Raw genomic sequence first — 15,529 nt, 5'->3', positions numbered from 1 at the left:
TATTTGCCATTATATTGCAATACTGTAAGCAAGCATAAGTATATTATTGTAGTGGTTTTAAATCTAATTATTCATAAAATCGGAATAAAAGGAAATGTACTTTTTATTCAGTTAGAGCACTGAGGTCTAACGACAGGTACAACACTTATCTAGTGGACAGAGTTTAAACACAACACAGAATGAAACAGTGTCTGACTCCAATCTTTACATGTAAACTGCTAATAAATAAATAACTAAATAATAAATAATTTTCTTACACCCCTATCAATGCACAAACCAAGAGAAATATCTTGAGTGGACAAAAATGAAGTGTAAGAAAAGTGATCTGTGAAGATATGAGCTTTTTAAACTAGGCCTTTGTTTTCGGTTGACCTGAAATGTGTTTATTTAAGTGGGCCAAGCATCACCCAAGCAAGTCCTGAATAGAAGGGGAAGAAAGCCATTGTTCAGCACCACTAGAGCAATGATGAGCCTTTTGATAAATAATTAGTGCTGTCAATTGTAGTGGGCTGCAAAACAGTCGTTATTAATATCTGCTGTGCTGCCTGTTCCCTGTTGAGCTGTTTTTCCTCCACATCTACAAATGTATCAGTGAAGCACTTGGTTTGCTGTTTGTTTGCTTGCATATTTTTCTAGCGATTTGTGGAGCAAAGGCTCTGTTTCTAAAAATGAAGCTGACAATTGCTGCTGCTGCTTTTTCCAGAGAAGAGAAATATACATCTCTATATACGACTTTTCAAAAAGTCTTTAAAATGAACTAACTGTTATTTCATGGTTTCTCTGAGAGAAAAGAAGTGTGTTATTGCTAGGCCACCGTCCCCCGCTGAGCACACAGGCCCTTTTTTCTTGTGGTGGGTGTCATGTTTTAGTTTGGTTACCAGGCAAGGGCTTCATTAGGTTTTTTTCTAGAGCTGCTGGAGTTGGACACATTCCCTGGGGAGGAGGAGACTTTAATACAAAATTAGAGCTGTTCCATTGTGCCTATGGCGTCAGAATGATGTTAAATTAAGCTTCCTGGGCCTCTTTTTGGATTTTCAAACAGGGGGAGCGTTCAGTTTGATTGGAACAGAAATGCAGTGTTACAGATACAGCTGGTTTTTTTTTTAGTTATATTAGGGTGTTTTCACACCTGCACATTTTAGACTGTTTAAATCAGACTCTGGTTTGAATCCCCGTCATGCAGTTTGCCATCAGCTGCCGGAGCACTAAGAGAGCACAATTGGCCGTGCTCTCTCTGGATGGGTTGATGGCGGTCTCTCCCCACATTAGTTCTAGGGTGATGTCTGCAGCACAGGGCATCTGTGAGCTGATGTATCAGAACCGAGTCGCTGCGCTTTCCTCCGAGTGCGCTGTGATGCTACTTGGCAATGCTGCATCAGCAGCAGTTTGAAAAGAAGTGGTGGCTGACTTAGCATGTATCGGGGGAGGCATGTGCTAGTCTTCACCCTCCTGCAAGTATACCACAAATATTGTATTATTTTTTTTCTTTGTTAAAATTTTGATTGCTGTTGTATCATCCTAGTTCAATGTAGTTTCAGAGTGGTGTTGTCCTTTTCTTCAAAACATGCTTAAAAAATCGATAGTCGTACATCTCTGTTGCTAGCTTGTTAACAATTTAAATTTTCTCTTCCACCTTAAATGGTAAAGCAGCATTACTGAGGACAGTAATCAAGTCCAGAACCTTCTTTCTGTATTTACTTTCTAACTTAACCCTAAACACGTCTGACCAATCAGTGAAGAGGATGTTCTCTTGTTTGTTACTCCACCTTTAAAACGAATGATCTGATTTGGACCAGAGCAAACCAACTACAGTTATAAAACCTACCTAAGTGTAATATGTTGATAAAGTTTGACTGACTTGCAGTGTATGATATGAGCAACCTTACATGAGTACTAGTGCTGGCACTGTAGCTCAGACAAGCCTCGACCCTGTAAGGAAATGCTGTTTCTATTTTTGTATCTCTGCTTTACTTAAACATGCTTTACTTCTCTTTTCCGTCCTCAGAATGTGCCCATCTCCTGTTGGCCCACAATGCACCAGTGAAGGTGAAAAATGCTCAGGGATGGAGTCCTCTCGCCGAGGCCATCAGCTACGGAGACCGACAAATGAGTACGTTTTGCAGTGTGCAAAAAAAAAAGAAAGAAAAGAAAATAAATGAATAAGGATTGCATTTATGACCTCTCAGTTGTTTGGCTAGCGCTTAGACAGTTGCGCCACTCGAGAACTCAGCTTGATATTGAACTGTAATCATTAAACCCTTAAAAAAACTTGTGTTGGATCGATCTTATCTTTGTTTAGAATTTGCTTGAAGGGGAGTACCTTAATATAAACACGAGTCATATTTGCATGAAAACAAAGAGTTTATTGAGACTGAGCTTAAATCTGTCTGTTGTTATTGCTGCAGGTCATTAGTGTTTTGAGATGGTCTGCCCGTTTAGCTTTATTGAGGGGGAATTCCTCTTGCTCTCTCTTGTGATTATTAGATGAAAAAGATTTCATTAAGTGTGTGTGTGTGTGAGTGTGTGAGTGTCTCTGTCTCTCATCGGCCCTATGCTAAAGCCAGTCCGGCTGCTTTGATGCTTTGGATGTTAGGCCAGTTTTATAGGCTCCTGTTCTGCACGTTATGAGCATCAAAATTAAGGTTAAAGTGTAAAGTCTCTGCAGTCGCTGATATTTTTAGGGCTGCTGTTTTGGTTGCTGTCATCATTGCAATGCTCTTTAAGGTGGGATGACTGTCAGAATTTGAGATAAACCCTAAGCAGATCTCGATCAGGTGGAGTAGAACAGCGTGTAGTAGTGTCTCTTATACAAAGAACTTAAATATATTTCCATATTTGTCTCCTGTTTTTGGAACCAAGCTGCCAATTAAAGATGTTTTCAGGCGAGCTGTGCTGAGTTGTTTTGAGCGTTTGTGTTGTGAAAGCGTGTTTCTGTCAGTGGAGGCCTGCAGGCCTGGTTGATAGTTAGCGGGGAGCTGTGCTGAGATCAGCAGACTCTTTGAATTCATTGTAGTAAAGATTTTTATAGTACAATGCGGTCGGTTGTGACTTATTTTAAGTGTTGTGGTGAGAGATAATATCAGCTCACTAGTGTGGAGTGTTTATGCTACAAGGACAAAAACAGGCCTGTTGCAGCTGGTTTGAGGCTATGTACTTTAAATGTAGCGCACAGCTTAGCCTCGTTTGACCCTGTGTCAGCCCAGTGTATTGATAATTCTATTTCAGCTTCTGTTATAATATAAAAATATTGGAATATGTATAATAATGAGTTGGAATTAAATTGAGTAGCTGCACCAGAATTCAGAATCACTATTATATTATTATATTATTATATTTTTATTATAAATGATAATATAATTTAATTCTAAAGCAACTTTATTCATTTATTCTTCCTATTTTTTACTGCACTGTTTTACAGTATTTGTACCAGCAGTGTTATATTTCACTATCTGGGTAAATTTGTTTTGTAACGCCACACAATCATTTTATTATTTGTATTATACATACTAGTGCAAAAAATTTGATTATCATTACAAAGTTACTTTTTTTTTTAGTAATTCAGTTCAAAATGTGAAACTCATGTATGATATAGCTGTATTACACACAGTGTGATCCATTTTAAGCGTTTATTTATTTTATTGTTGATTATTATTATGGCTTAGAGCCAATGAAAACCCCAAAACAGAAATTCAACAGAAAATTAAATTATTATATAAGACCAATTGGTACTTTTGGCAGTGTGGGCAGTGTGCCAAGTCCTGCTGGAAAATGAAATCCGCCATATCTCCATAAAATTTGTCAGTCATTGTGCAACTGGCCTAAACATTAGTGATGCTCATTAGTATGTAAACAAGCATGTGATGTAACACAACAGACATTATCAAAGTTTGTGTAAAAAAAAAAAAAAGTTAAATTGGCATCTGGGTTGGCAAGTGTTCTCTGATAGATTTAGCAAAACAGGACTACTGGACTGGACATCACAAATTTCTAAATAACTGTCTTGTTATTAGTGCTGGGCAAGTTATTTAGTTGATTTGCTTAATTCGAATGAAATGGGGTAATTGTGATAATAGAGTACATCTTTACATATGAGGTTATGTGAGGTTATTTTTGCGTCTTTTTTAATGTAAAAGCTGATTGTAAGTTTGAAGGGAGCTGCTTGCTATTCTTAAAAAAAGCTACATTAAACTGTTTTATTTTGATTTCATACCAAGTTTTATTGTGCTTGCAGGGTTTTGTCTTCTTTGAAATATATATATTTTTTAAAAATTGTGTGTTTTTAGCTTTGAATGGTGCTGTTTTGTAATTTTTTTTGACATCTCTTAGTACAAAAATTACAAGTATGATGCAAATGTGATATAGAAACAGGTTTAAGAAACATAGCAACCACTGCTTCACACATTAGCAAAAGCCAGAGACAAAATTGGACCCACCTGGCGACACTTAACATCCGTACAGTAATCACCTGTGATGCTATATTGAATGCCTAGCAACACTCTAACAACCAATAAGCAACTCCATGCAAACCTCATTGGAACATTATTGCAACCACCTCTGGTGCCACCTCTGATATCAGCAGCCTACAGACACTCTAACAACCACAAAACAAACCCATATCAACCTTGCAGAAACACCATTGCAACCACCCAATGACTCACAGCAGTCACCTTATATAATATATCATGCAAACATAGAAAAACGAAGAAAAGTCTCACTCTAGTAATCATCTATCCACATTCAAGCAACTGCCTGGAACTGGAAACCACTTAAACTGTGTTCTTCAGGAAACTAACGGTAGTGGCTAACCACTAAAGAAACTGGAGCACTGATCTGTTGGTTTTTGCAGCATGCTCTCAAAATACTTACAAATCAAAATCACACAGCAGGCTTGCTTTAGGGTTTGAAAATCCATGTGATATTGAATTGCTGGATTTAGGGTTTTGCAAACCAATATATGCCTGGTGGCTCTGCTGACATTTCAAAAAATAACCTGGAGAGGAGGTATCAGCCCAAACACACTTTCCCTTTATAAATTCGATCATTCTGGTCTATCTTTTTTTTTTATTTGAGGAGTAGAGCTGGATGATATGGCCAAAATGTTTCTCACAATATATTTCTCAGTATCAGCAGGCTTGGAACATGCTTGCTCCGATGATAACTGAATAATTTTTGATATTTAATAACAGAATGGGACCAAGCAATACTGACAGCACTACTTTTAAATCCATTAATTTAAGCAGGAAAGCCCAGAATTACCATAATGGTTCATACCAGGTTAAAATATTTAATATTGCGATATATATTGATATCAGATTATTTCCCACCCCTACTGTAGAGATAAAAAATGATTTGTAGTAATTGAAATATGTTGCTGCTGATAACACAGACCATCTACATGCTAGGGCTGGGCGATATGTCGAGATTTAAAAAATATATATATATTTTTTTATATTTGACATAAGACGAGACAATATCGTTTATATAGATATAGACTACGCTGCATTACAGTGAGCCCCGCCAGTTCTCCCGCTGTGTCTCTGTACAGCTTGTCATTTCAAATTATACTAATTAAAAACACACATTATATATATATATATATATATATAATTAGTAAAATTTTAAATGACTTTTAGTGGTTGAGGCTACTCTAATATACAGGATACGGCACTGAATTATAAGAGTACCAATATAAAATTTGAAACATGTACCTTTAGTCTCTTTTTGATATTACCTTATGGGCTAAAAAAAATCGCAATATATATCGTATATCGCAATTCAGAAAAAAAATATTGACATTTGAAATATTGAGTTTTTGATCCATAAAGCCCAGACCTACTATATGACCTGAGAGGGGAAGGCTTCTCTCTCAGACTCCGGCTGCTGATGGCAAGCAGCATGATCAGTGACTCAAACTAAGTCTGCTGGAACACTCTGAGCCTAGGCGGTTCTTTTAAAATACCTTTTTTTGCAGATGAGATGTGGGAGTTAAGATGTTTTCACTCTGAAACCTCCACATTGTGGTGTTGTGTTGTATCTTTTTGAACCTAGAGATTGAGATGCTGTTATAATAAACTGCTGCATCCACTCATCCGTTCCTCCTCCTCCTCCAGGTCATCATGCTGCTCTGTAGTTCACCACTGTTCTGTGAACCTGTTTAACTCCGGCTAAGCCTTAATATAGCCAATCATTAATTGGCTGGGCGCCAGAGTTATTTCTTTGTGTCCTGGTGTCTCAGTGTGTGTGTTGGTGTTGGTTTTTCTGTTTTATGTTGTTGTTTTCAGGCAGAAGCTGCTGGACGAGGCTTCAGTTTTGAATTCTGTTGACTCATAACAGCACGCAAATGCTGGGAGCCAATTTTAGGTTTGCTTACCCAGACCTCCTTCATGCCAGCACTAGAAAGCTTTTTTATAAGCAAAGATACCAGTTACTGACTGAAATATGAAAAGGAGTATTCGTAATGCTCAACATAACACCTGTTTACTGATGGGTAAAGTTCTTCCATTAATTGATTCTTGCACTACAAACTGTTTGAGATTTTTATCAGTGATAATATACAGCTCTGGAAAAAAATAAGAGAACTTAAAAATTATTAGTTTCTTTGATTTTAACCAAATTGAAAACCTCTGGGTTATAATCATGAGGAAGATGCATGATCACAAGTAATCTAACCAAGATGAACTGCTTGAATTTTTGCACCAGGAGTGGCATAAAGTTATCCAAAAGCAGTGTGTAAGACTGGTGGAGGAGAACATGCCAAAATTAACTTCAGTTTCTTAATTAATTTATCTGATTTTGCTATTAATAGGTATGAATATGCTTTTAATATACTCTTTTGCTTTAAAAGGTATACATTGAAGTTCATTTTGGCATGATCTCCTCCGCCAGTCTTACACACTGCTTTTTAATAACTTTATGCCACTCCTGGTGCAAAAATTTAAACAGTTTATCTTGGTTCGATGGCTTGTGATCATCCATCTTCCTCTTGCTTAAATTCCAGAGATTTTAAATTTTGTAAAATCAAAGGAACTCTAACTCTCTCTTATTTTTTTTTCCAGAGCTTTATATAAACTTTTTTATAAACATTTTTTAAAACAAAGGATGTTTCCAGAGCCCAGCCCAGCCAGACTGTCTTATCTTCTTTTGTATTGTACTGAAGTGCTGACTGTCCCTGTCCTTGACGTTCTTGATCCTGGGATGTTGTATTCTCAGAAGTGGTTGACATGGTAAGAGTGTGAGCAGACCTCTGCGCTGCTTTGAAGAGAGTCCCAGTGTTCTGGACAGCTAATCTCAGTTGCTGGGCGAAGTCGTCTGTGTGATAAAGCCAGAGCTGTTCTGGGCGTCTTAGCTAACTCTTGTGGTTCTTTTTCATTGGCTGCATGAAAACATGTTTTTCCTCTCTTGATTGTTCCGCAAGGCCAGTGCCAGCAGCTCAAAACATGTTATGTAATGTTATAGATTTGCTTGAAGACTCGGGCTGAAGTGTGAAGCCTAACGTAAGCGCTTTTTCGTGCAGTGATGTGAACAGGCTACATTCTTTAAACCCTGACGTAGCCAGACGTGCTTTTGTTGCAGAAGTTTCAGACTGGCTGTGGTGACTGGCCTCTCTACAGGGCTGCATGTGTCATGTTTGTTATAATCTGAGGCCTCCATTGAGAGACATAAAGAAACTAATTCTGCGGCAGCTTTTGCTATTGGCCTTTGATTTTAAGTGAATGTGTGTATTTGTCTGGGTGATCCTGTTCAGGTCCAATAATCCCCTGATCTGAGTCCCTTAATACTGAGTATCAGCAAATGATGATTCCTGACCCCGATCCACTGGTTCAGTTTGAGAAATTCCTACTTTAACGTAGTTGTTGGGAGACCAATGAGAACACCAGCCATACTGCAGCTGAAAGTCATTTATTTAAGGCTCCAGTGAGTGGTTCAGCAGACTAAGGTGCTGTCACTGTGATCCAAGAATGGCTGGGTCAAGTCCCAGGTTATGCCGCTTGCCTTCAGCAGCTGGAGTCTGAGAGAGCATAATTCGTAGGGCTGGGTATTGAAATTCAATACCAAAAAGGCACAGACCGAAACGTCTTGGTACTACAGAGTACCGAAAGGTCTAAAAAAAATTTGGTGACTGTTTTCGATACCCTGGTGTATACAAACAAAGAGTGCGTGCAGAAACATGATTTTGGTTGCAATTTAGAAAAAAGATATAGAACGAGTATTTTGGGTTTCAGTATTAAATTTTAAGTACTGTAACAGCATTAAGTTATCCAAAAGCAGTGTGTACGGCTGGTGGAGGAGAACATGCCAAGATGCATGAAAACTGTGATTTAAAAAACCAGGGTTATTCCACCAAATATTGATTTCTGAACTCTTAAAACTTTATGAATTTTCTTTGCATTATTTGAGGCCTGAAAGCTCTGCCTCTTTTTTGTTATTTCAGCCATTTCTAATTGTCTGAAAATAAATGCTATAAATGACAATATTTTTATTTGGAATTTAGGAAAAATGTTGTCTGTAGTTCATAAAATAAAGCAACAATGTTCATTTTACTCAAACATATACCTATAAATAGAAAAATCAGAGAAACTGATTCAGAAACTGAATTGCTCGTTTAATTTTTTTTCCCCCCAGAGCTGTAAATATGTATTTAGGGGTTATGTCGAGTGTGTAGTTATAGAGAGAGGTCTTGTGTTGCTCCACTAACAGTGTACACTGACTGTAATTGAGAAAAAAACACCTCAGTCTGCAAGATTGTGAGGGTGCTATTTTAAAGTGACAGTTATAGAATGTTATATAAAGATCCTTTTTAATGTGAATTAAGCTAAATGAGTTGTATTAACAAACTGGTACTTCTAATTATGTGACGCTTTATATCCCTGTTGTTGCTGTTTTTGTTAAATGGCTCAGATTTATACTCAAAGGAACGGGCTGCTCCGTTAAGCAACAAGTACGTGTATTCTGTGCTTTATTTATCAGTTCGCGCTGGAGCTCAGTTCTTCTGAAGCCCTGTTTGATGATTGATGCCTGTGCACTGAAGGTGCTCATTGTACTTGCAAACAAATGTATGGGAATTGATCCTCCTGCAGTCATTAACCAAAGGGCTTTGGATTGTCAAGCCAATATCCATAGGATTTATTTCTCACGCTCTACATGTAGCAGCATACATTTCCACATGATTCAGCAGGTCAGTGATGGGGCAGCTTCCTTTTGTCCTCTAAAAAAATGCAGCATTGACGGGGATTTTAGCAATTTATCCTGGAGTAACCCTTATCTGAACAATTGTTAAATGTTTTGAAAAAATAATATTGGGCTTATGAAAAATTATGTGAATGAACTGCGGTGGTTGGACAACCTTTTCTGTCAAAAAAAAAAAAAAAGAAGTTAAATAAAAACATGGTGTAAAATGTGACTTGAGGGTCGTATTCGTTGTTTGAATCCTGAGAGAGCACAATTGGCCGTGCTCTTTCTGGGTGGATGGATGGCTCTTGTCCCTCATTACTCCTCATTACTGTAATACTGACCACTGCAGGCAGCTGTTGGCTGATATATTGGAGCTTGAATACCGGCACTCACTTCTAAATGCATTACCTACCCATAGATCCTGCATCCATGGCAGTTTGAAAAGAGGCAATGGCTGACTTGACTTGACATTTCATGCGATTTTCCTGACCCCCCTAGTGTCCGGGGAATTTCAAGTGATGGGGCAGTCCTTGTGAGTGGGTGGGTTCACTGGTTTAGGTAAATTAGGAAGAAAATTGGGTAAAGTAAAAAGCTGGGTAATATATCAATGTTATCATAATGATACATTTTTTTTATCATATCTACAATACTCTTTAGTACGAATATTGAGGATATCAGTGCTTAAAGAACACTGACCCATATGTACATTTCATTAGAGTGTTTAATTACATGTAAAAATGTAATAAATACCCCTGTGCTCTACACTAAAGTGTTTGAATAGCAGAATAGACACTGCTGATGCATTTTGTCTGTGTATGAAAACACGATAAATACTGTGTAATGTAAAAATAGCTATAACTATTTGATTAATTATTAAATCACACAGTATGTATGTGATTACATACACTAAAGGCAGTAGCTATACTGTTCATATCAGCATCAGAATTATATTGTTTTGATAGAAATTAAGAAATATATTGTGATATATATATATATATATATACATATACATTTTTGATTTATTATCCAGCACTAGGGTTAAGTAGTTAATTAATACTAGTGTATGGTGGTAGTTCCTTAAAGCTGAGATTAGGACACCCTTTAGGTAAATGGGTAAAAAGTGTCTTTTTGAGAATTGAGGAGGTACTTAACAGGGCATCTGTGGTCAAGCATAATACATAATGTTTTTTTTATATATTAAAGATGGTCTGAACTGAATTGCATGTGTGCTCATAAGACAGGCAAGGTTAATCCACCTTTGTGTTCTACAAGAATCTGTATTATATACCTCTGCTGAGTGTAGTTTATTATTCCACTGGGCATCGTTACTTCCATTATCTAAATAGAAGGGTCATGAAAAGAAAGCAGTAATGTTGTTCTCATCACTAGGGGTGTGCCATATCGCATCGTATGCAGTAATATCGCCAAAATGAATGAATATTGTGAACGGTATTATACCCTGAAATATGGTGCCTTATCACCCACCCCTAATGATCACATCAGGATACTACTTTTTTTTTTTTTTTTTTTACTGTTTTAGCAAAAGGAACATTTGCACTGTTCTCATTTACCATTATATATCTACTAGAGACCAGTATTTATTTTAGTTTAATCCTGAATATATGAAGGTTTTTGGAGTGCATTATTAGTATCATGAAATTTTGGAGCATTGACTTCTGTTACAAATCTAATAAAATTCTTGTATTGTTTATTATCTCGGTTAGGGGTGTTCCATATCATATCATATGCAATAATATTTTTTTTTTTTCACTTTGCTGCAGTAGTGAATTCTTTCAACTTTTTTTTTAAATATAGTGTAATTATATTTTTGTCATATTGCCAAAAGTATTGTTATTGTAAAAAAATATATATATATAATATCTTGCTATTATTTTAGGGCCAAATCGCCCACCTCTACTCAACACCATGTTTTAATTATGCAGGATGGGTTGTAGAAAATGTATAATTTGGCTTTTCTGAGGTTTAAGGAAAAACTGTATTGTACCAGTAGTGACATCTTAAAAATTTAGTGTAATTTGTCACGTGATTAAGAGTTCTCAAATGTTCTTAGTCCTAATCTGGGGCGTGACCAGTGTGTATAAATGCCTGAGAGTGTGAGCTGGTCAGTAAATGTCTCACCTGAGTGCTGTTCTTTGTGTTTGCAGTCACAGCACTGTTGCGGAAGCTGAAGCAGCAGTCCAGAGAGAGTGTGGAGGACAAGAGGCCTCGTCTGCTCAAAGCCCTTAAAGAGGTACAGCCCAGCCAACTTCACACATTCACACATACAGTCCCGAAACAATCAGAACAGCTCATTTACAGGGCTTCAGGTTTACAGCAGCTGTGTAGTACTTTACACTTAATAACGTAAAATAATGTGCGATAATGTATGTAAGTAATTATAATATTAGCAAACTAGTTTATTTATTGAGTAAAACTGTGCAACTGAAAGGAAGCACCAGCACCTTATTGCCATCTCTAGCCTGATTTGAAGATGAGATATGGTTGGGCACTCATACAGGTTCCGTATTGCGTCCTGCTGCACATTTGCATTTATGTTGTAACATACTCCAGTTACAACCTGCTTTACAGTAGCTCAACACACACTGGGTGAACCCATGATGTCACATGAGCAGTGAATATTCAGATCCAGAAGAATCTAGCAGGGTGATTTTCATAGGAAGCCCAGCAGACTCAGTGCAGTACGAGTTACCCCTGCCTGAAAGCTTCAGCTCACTCTTGTGCAGTCTTGGAACCACTCCAGATTCCTCTGGGCATTTTGGTTTGATATGACATGTACACACACTCTCACACACACACACACACACACTTACACTCTGCTGCTTGTTTCTTGCACTCTCCTTTTATCTTTCAAGTTTTCTCCCCCTCTCTCTCTCTCTCTCTCTCTCTCTCAAATGAAGTATTAGAAGTAGCTTTATTGGCATGACTGTATTGATGATATATGGAAAACATAAAAAAAACCTGCCATAATTAGAAAATAATGTAAGACAAGTGTCAGCAGTAGTGAATAAAGATAACAAATAATTAAAATAAAAGTTTTATATATTTTATGAACAGTGAGGTTTGCTGGGGTAATGTGTTGCCAGGCTTGTGTGTGCGTGCGTGTGTGTATATAAAAAAAAATTATATATATACTATGGCGTCACATCAATGTCAAAAGTCGAGCCGGAGAGAGGGTTGTTTGGATTGTAGCAAAGCCAGCTAGCTAACCCTCCCGCCGTCCTTCTGTCCCCGCCCTCCTCCAGCTCGTGGAGGTAGGCGGTCCGTCACAAACCCTGGAGATATCAGCCAATAGCGTTTGCTGAGGGAGGCGACTCTGGCCCCGCCCCCCAACTGTCAAAACCCACCCCTTTCAAAACTCGAGCACAAACTGCTGCTGCAGGTAATTCACACAGCGCGCGAGGGAAAAAAAAGCACTCGAGAGCAGAAAAATGAAGCTCGAGAGCAACATTTTCTTCAGCGCGCACACAATTCCCTTTTTTTTTGCTCGCTAGTTTCACAACTGCTCACGAGAAGTTAATTTACACACAATTTTAAAACACGCTGGTTAATTTTTCTCACCTGTTATTTTTGTGCTCTCGACTTTTGACATTGATGTGACGCCATAATATACACTGTGCAACGAGGGGGGCAGTGCAGGAAGTGCAGCACGGTCACACTGACCACACACTCGTCTTTCTGTGCTCAGTTAGTTGACACCTGCTCTTTTCTAGAACCAGGCTGTGGTCAGTGGGATGGTTCTTACCCAGGGTCCATCTCTGCTGCTTCTCTCTCTCTCTTGTTTAATACGCACACACTTGCATGCTCTCACACTAATTCTCTCATACTGTCTTAAGTGCTTTCAATTGCTCTCTCCCACTTATTTACACCCCCTGCTGCCCCTCACTCTCTATATCTCTTTCTCTCATTTGTATTGTCCTTTTGCTCTGTCTCTCGCTTTCGTTCTTTTTATATGCCCTCATTCTCTTTCGTCTCTCTCTCTCTCTCTCTCACACACATGCATGTTCTTTTCTGCTTTTATTCTCATTCTTGCATTTGCTTTCACTTCTATCATATGCTCTCTTTCTCAAACTCCGATGCTCTTACATGTTTTCATGCTTTCTTATTTTTTACCTCTCCTCTCTTTTTTTTCTGTTCCTCTTATGCTCTCACTATTTCTCTCTCACTTGCCCCTCTCTGGCCCTCTGCCTCTCTCTCTCTCTCAGTAGCTCACATTAGGGTGATTCTTTGCTCAGTGTTTATTATGGTCAGGCTGAAGCTGGCACAGCGGAAGCTGCTCATCATGCAGGCAGTGAGGCAGTGCCCTCTGGGACAGGCCTAAAGACCGGAAGTGACTCACACGAGAGCAATTTGTAGAATCGCACAAGTGTCAGCTTCACACTTTTATGTTTCAGTAGAGCGGGCCTTTTTTTCAGTGTGCTCAGTGGATGCTCACATCCACTGCATCACCCCTGAGACAGAGCTTCAGTGCTCCAATGCTTCTGTTCAGGCTTTATATTGAGGGGTGCTTTAGTGGCGACTTGCCATTCTGAGCAACACAATTGCATATTTTATATAATATTATAAACATTAAGCTATATTTGTCTATGAAGAACCATTTAGGCAATCACAAAACTACACAGAAATGCCAAAAGTCATGGGATAGCAACTATTGTTGTGTCCTTCTGCCATGTCCCATGAAAGCTAAAGAATACTAGCCTGCGGGATTTACGTGCGGGTTCTCCTGCATTGAATGTGGATGTGATTCCTGTCAGAGTTGTTTGTGTGGTATCATCACTTACTGCACTGTCCACTATGGGACGTAATGCCTTCTATGATTTATTCCCGGTACACACTGTGGATCAAGGAATATTAAATAACTAAACTTACCTAGTTCCCTTAACCATGAGCCATTGACTGGTATTTAGACTTATATCACCTCACAACTTTTACAGGTGTGTGCATTCCCAAGCTGTTCCTGCTGTCCCGTGAATTTTTGGAATATAACCTGTGTTTGAACATTTAGATTGTGTAAGTGTAACATGTGTTGCATGACAAACCATTGGTGTAAACAGGAGAAAATGAAGGGCAAGAAAATCATGAAAACAAACCAGCTAATCAGACTAGCTTGTATGTTTCTGTACACATAAATATGAAGCAACCACAGAGATGGCGTATGTTCATAGCTAAAGTAATCAATTTGATAATAAATCAGATTAAACTGCACCTGAACAGCTGTTTAGCTCAATCATTTGAAGCACATTGAACAATCGAGTCAGATCGTGGACTGATCATGTTTCAACTACAATTAAACCGTTCTACAGTTGAACCAGGCTGAGACCACCTCTTCTCGTGAGTCTTGTCATGGTTATTTTGGTCTGCCCCCAAGTATTATTACTGTTTTCACACCTGATAAAATGAGCCACACTGTGTGCACAAACAAAGCACAGTTCATTTTCACTTCACTATTTGGTTTGGTTAAGCCATAATCAACAAACCTGTGAAGACCCCATTTTCTAACCTTTTTTTTTCTAAGTGTAGTAAAGATTTTTTATTTTATTTTCATTTATAATACATTTGCATTTGTTTTACTTTTTTTAGAAATAATTTCTATAAAATTCACAGTTCCTTTGAAGGCACCAAAGATGTCTTGACTGACTGACTATATTTGCATTAAGGAGAGCGTTGTGTAAATTTGATTAGCGGCTGAAGCATGTCTGTGTGTGCTTGTTTGCCCTCGGTAAGGAAGTACAGGACAGACTGCAGGCTGCTGGTGTTGTATCTGCTGTCTGCACGCCACAGTGAGGTGGGTCATTTGAAGGCCAGCTATGTTTTTATCATCAGTGAGATAGAAGGCTGGTTTTATATGAAGGGGGGAAAATATCCACCCCCTCCTGAGGATTAGTTTTGACATTCAAACTGATGAGATGTTTCTCCGAGGTCAGATTCTGGTCTTGTGTGAGCAGATATTCACAGACATGAGTGATAAAGCTGGTTTAAGTTATAGGTGAGCAATATGGCTGTTTTGTAGTGTTGTGAGAATTTTTGTTATATTGGAAGAGTATTTAATAAAAAAAAAATCTGATGCTGCTGATGGAGATTTTCTGCAAGTCAAATGATGCAATTTTAAATGATCTAGAAATATCATACTATATTTGTACTGTGTCACCCAGAGCTAGGTCAAATATGGTATTTATTGGATATATGTTGTAAAACTTGTCCTAAGTGAATATCAGATTATATTTAGTCTGGTAACCTGCAGGGGGATATGACCTTAAGTAAATAGGGGGCAATACACACACTCACACACACACACACACACACACACACACACACACACACACACACACACACACACACA

The 15,529-nt window shown here is 38.2% G+C and overlaps 1 protein-coding gene across 1 annotated transcript in view; it reads left to right on the top strand.

The window, feature by feature from the left end:
* The window catches only part of ankrd13c (ankyrin repeat domain 13C), a 43,641-nt gene that overhangs the window by 13,924 nt on the left and 14,188 nt on the right, over positions 1 to 15,529 (top strand). The window contains exons 3-4 of the mRNA XM_007231781.4: positions 2,006 to 2,110; positions 11,337 to 11,422. Of these exons, the coding sequence (XP_007231843.2) occupies positions 2,006 to 2,110; positions 11,337 to 11,422 (191 nt within the window). The remainder of the gene's footprint in view (positions 1 to 2,005; positions 2,111 to 11,336; positions 11,423 to 15,529) is intronic.

This window comes from Astyanax mexicanus, chromosome 16 (genome assembly GCF_023375975.1).
Source record: "Astyanax mexicanus isolate ESR-SI-001 chromosome 16, AstMex3_surface, whole genome shotgun sequence".
Lineage (NCBI taxonomy): Eukaryota > Metazoa > Chordata > Actinopteri > Characiformes > Acestrorhamphidae > Astyanax > Astyanax mexicanus.
This window is presented reverse-complemented; position numbering and strand designations above follow the sequence as displayed.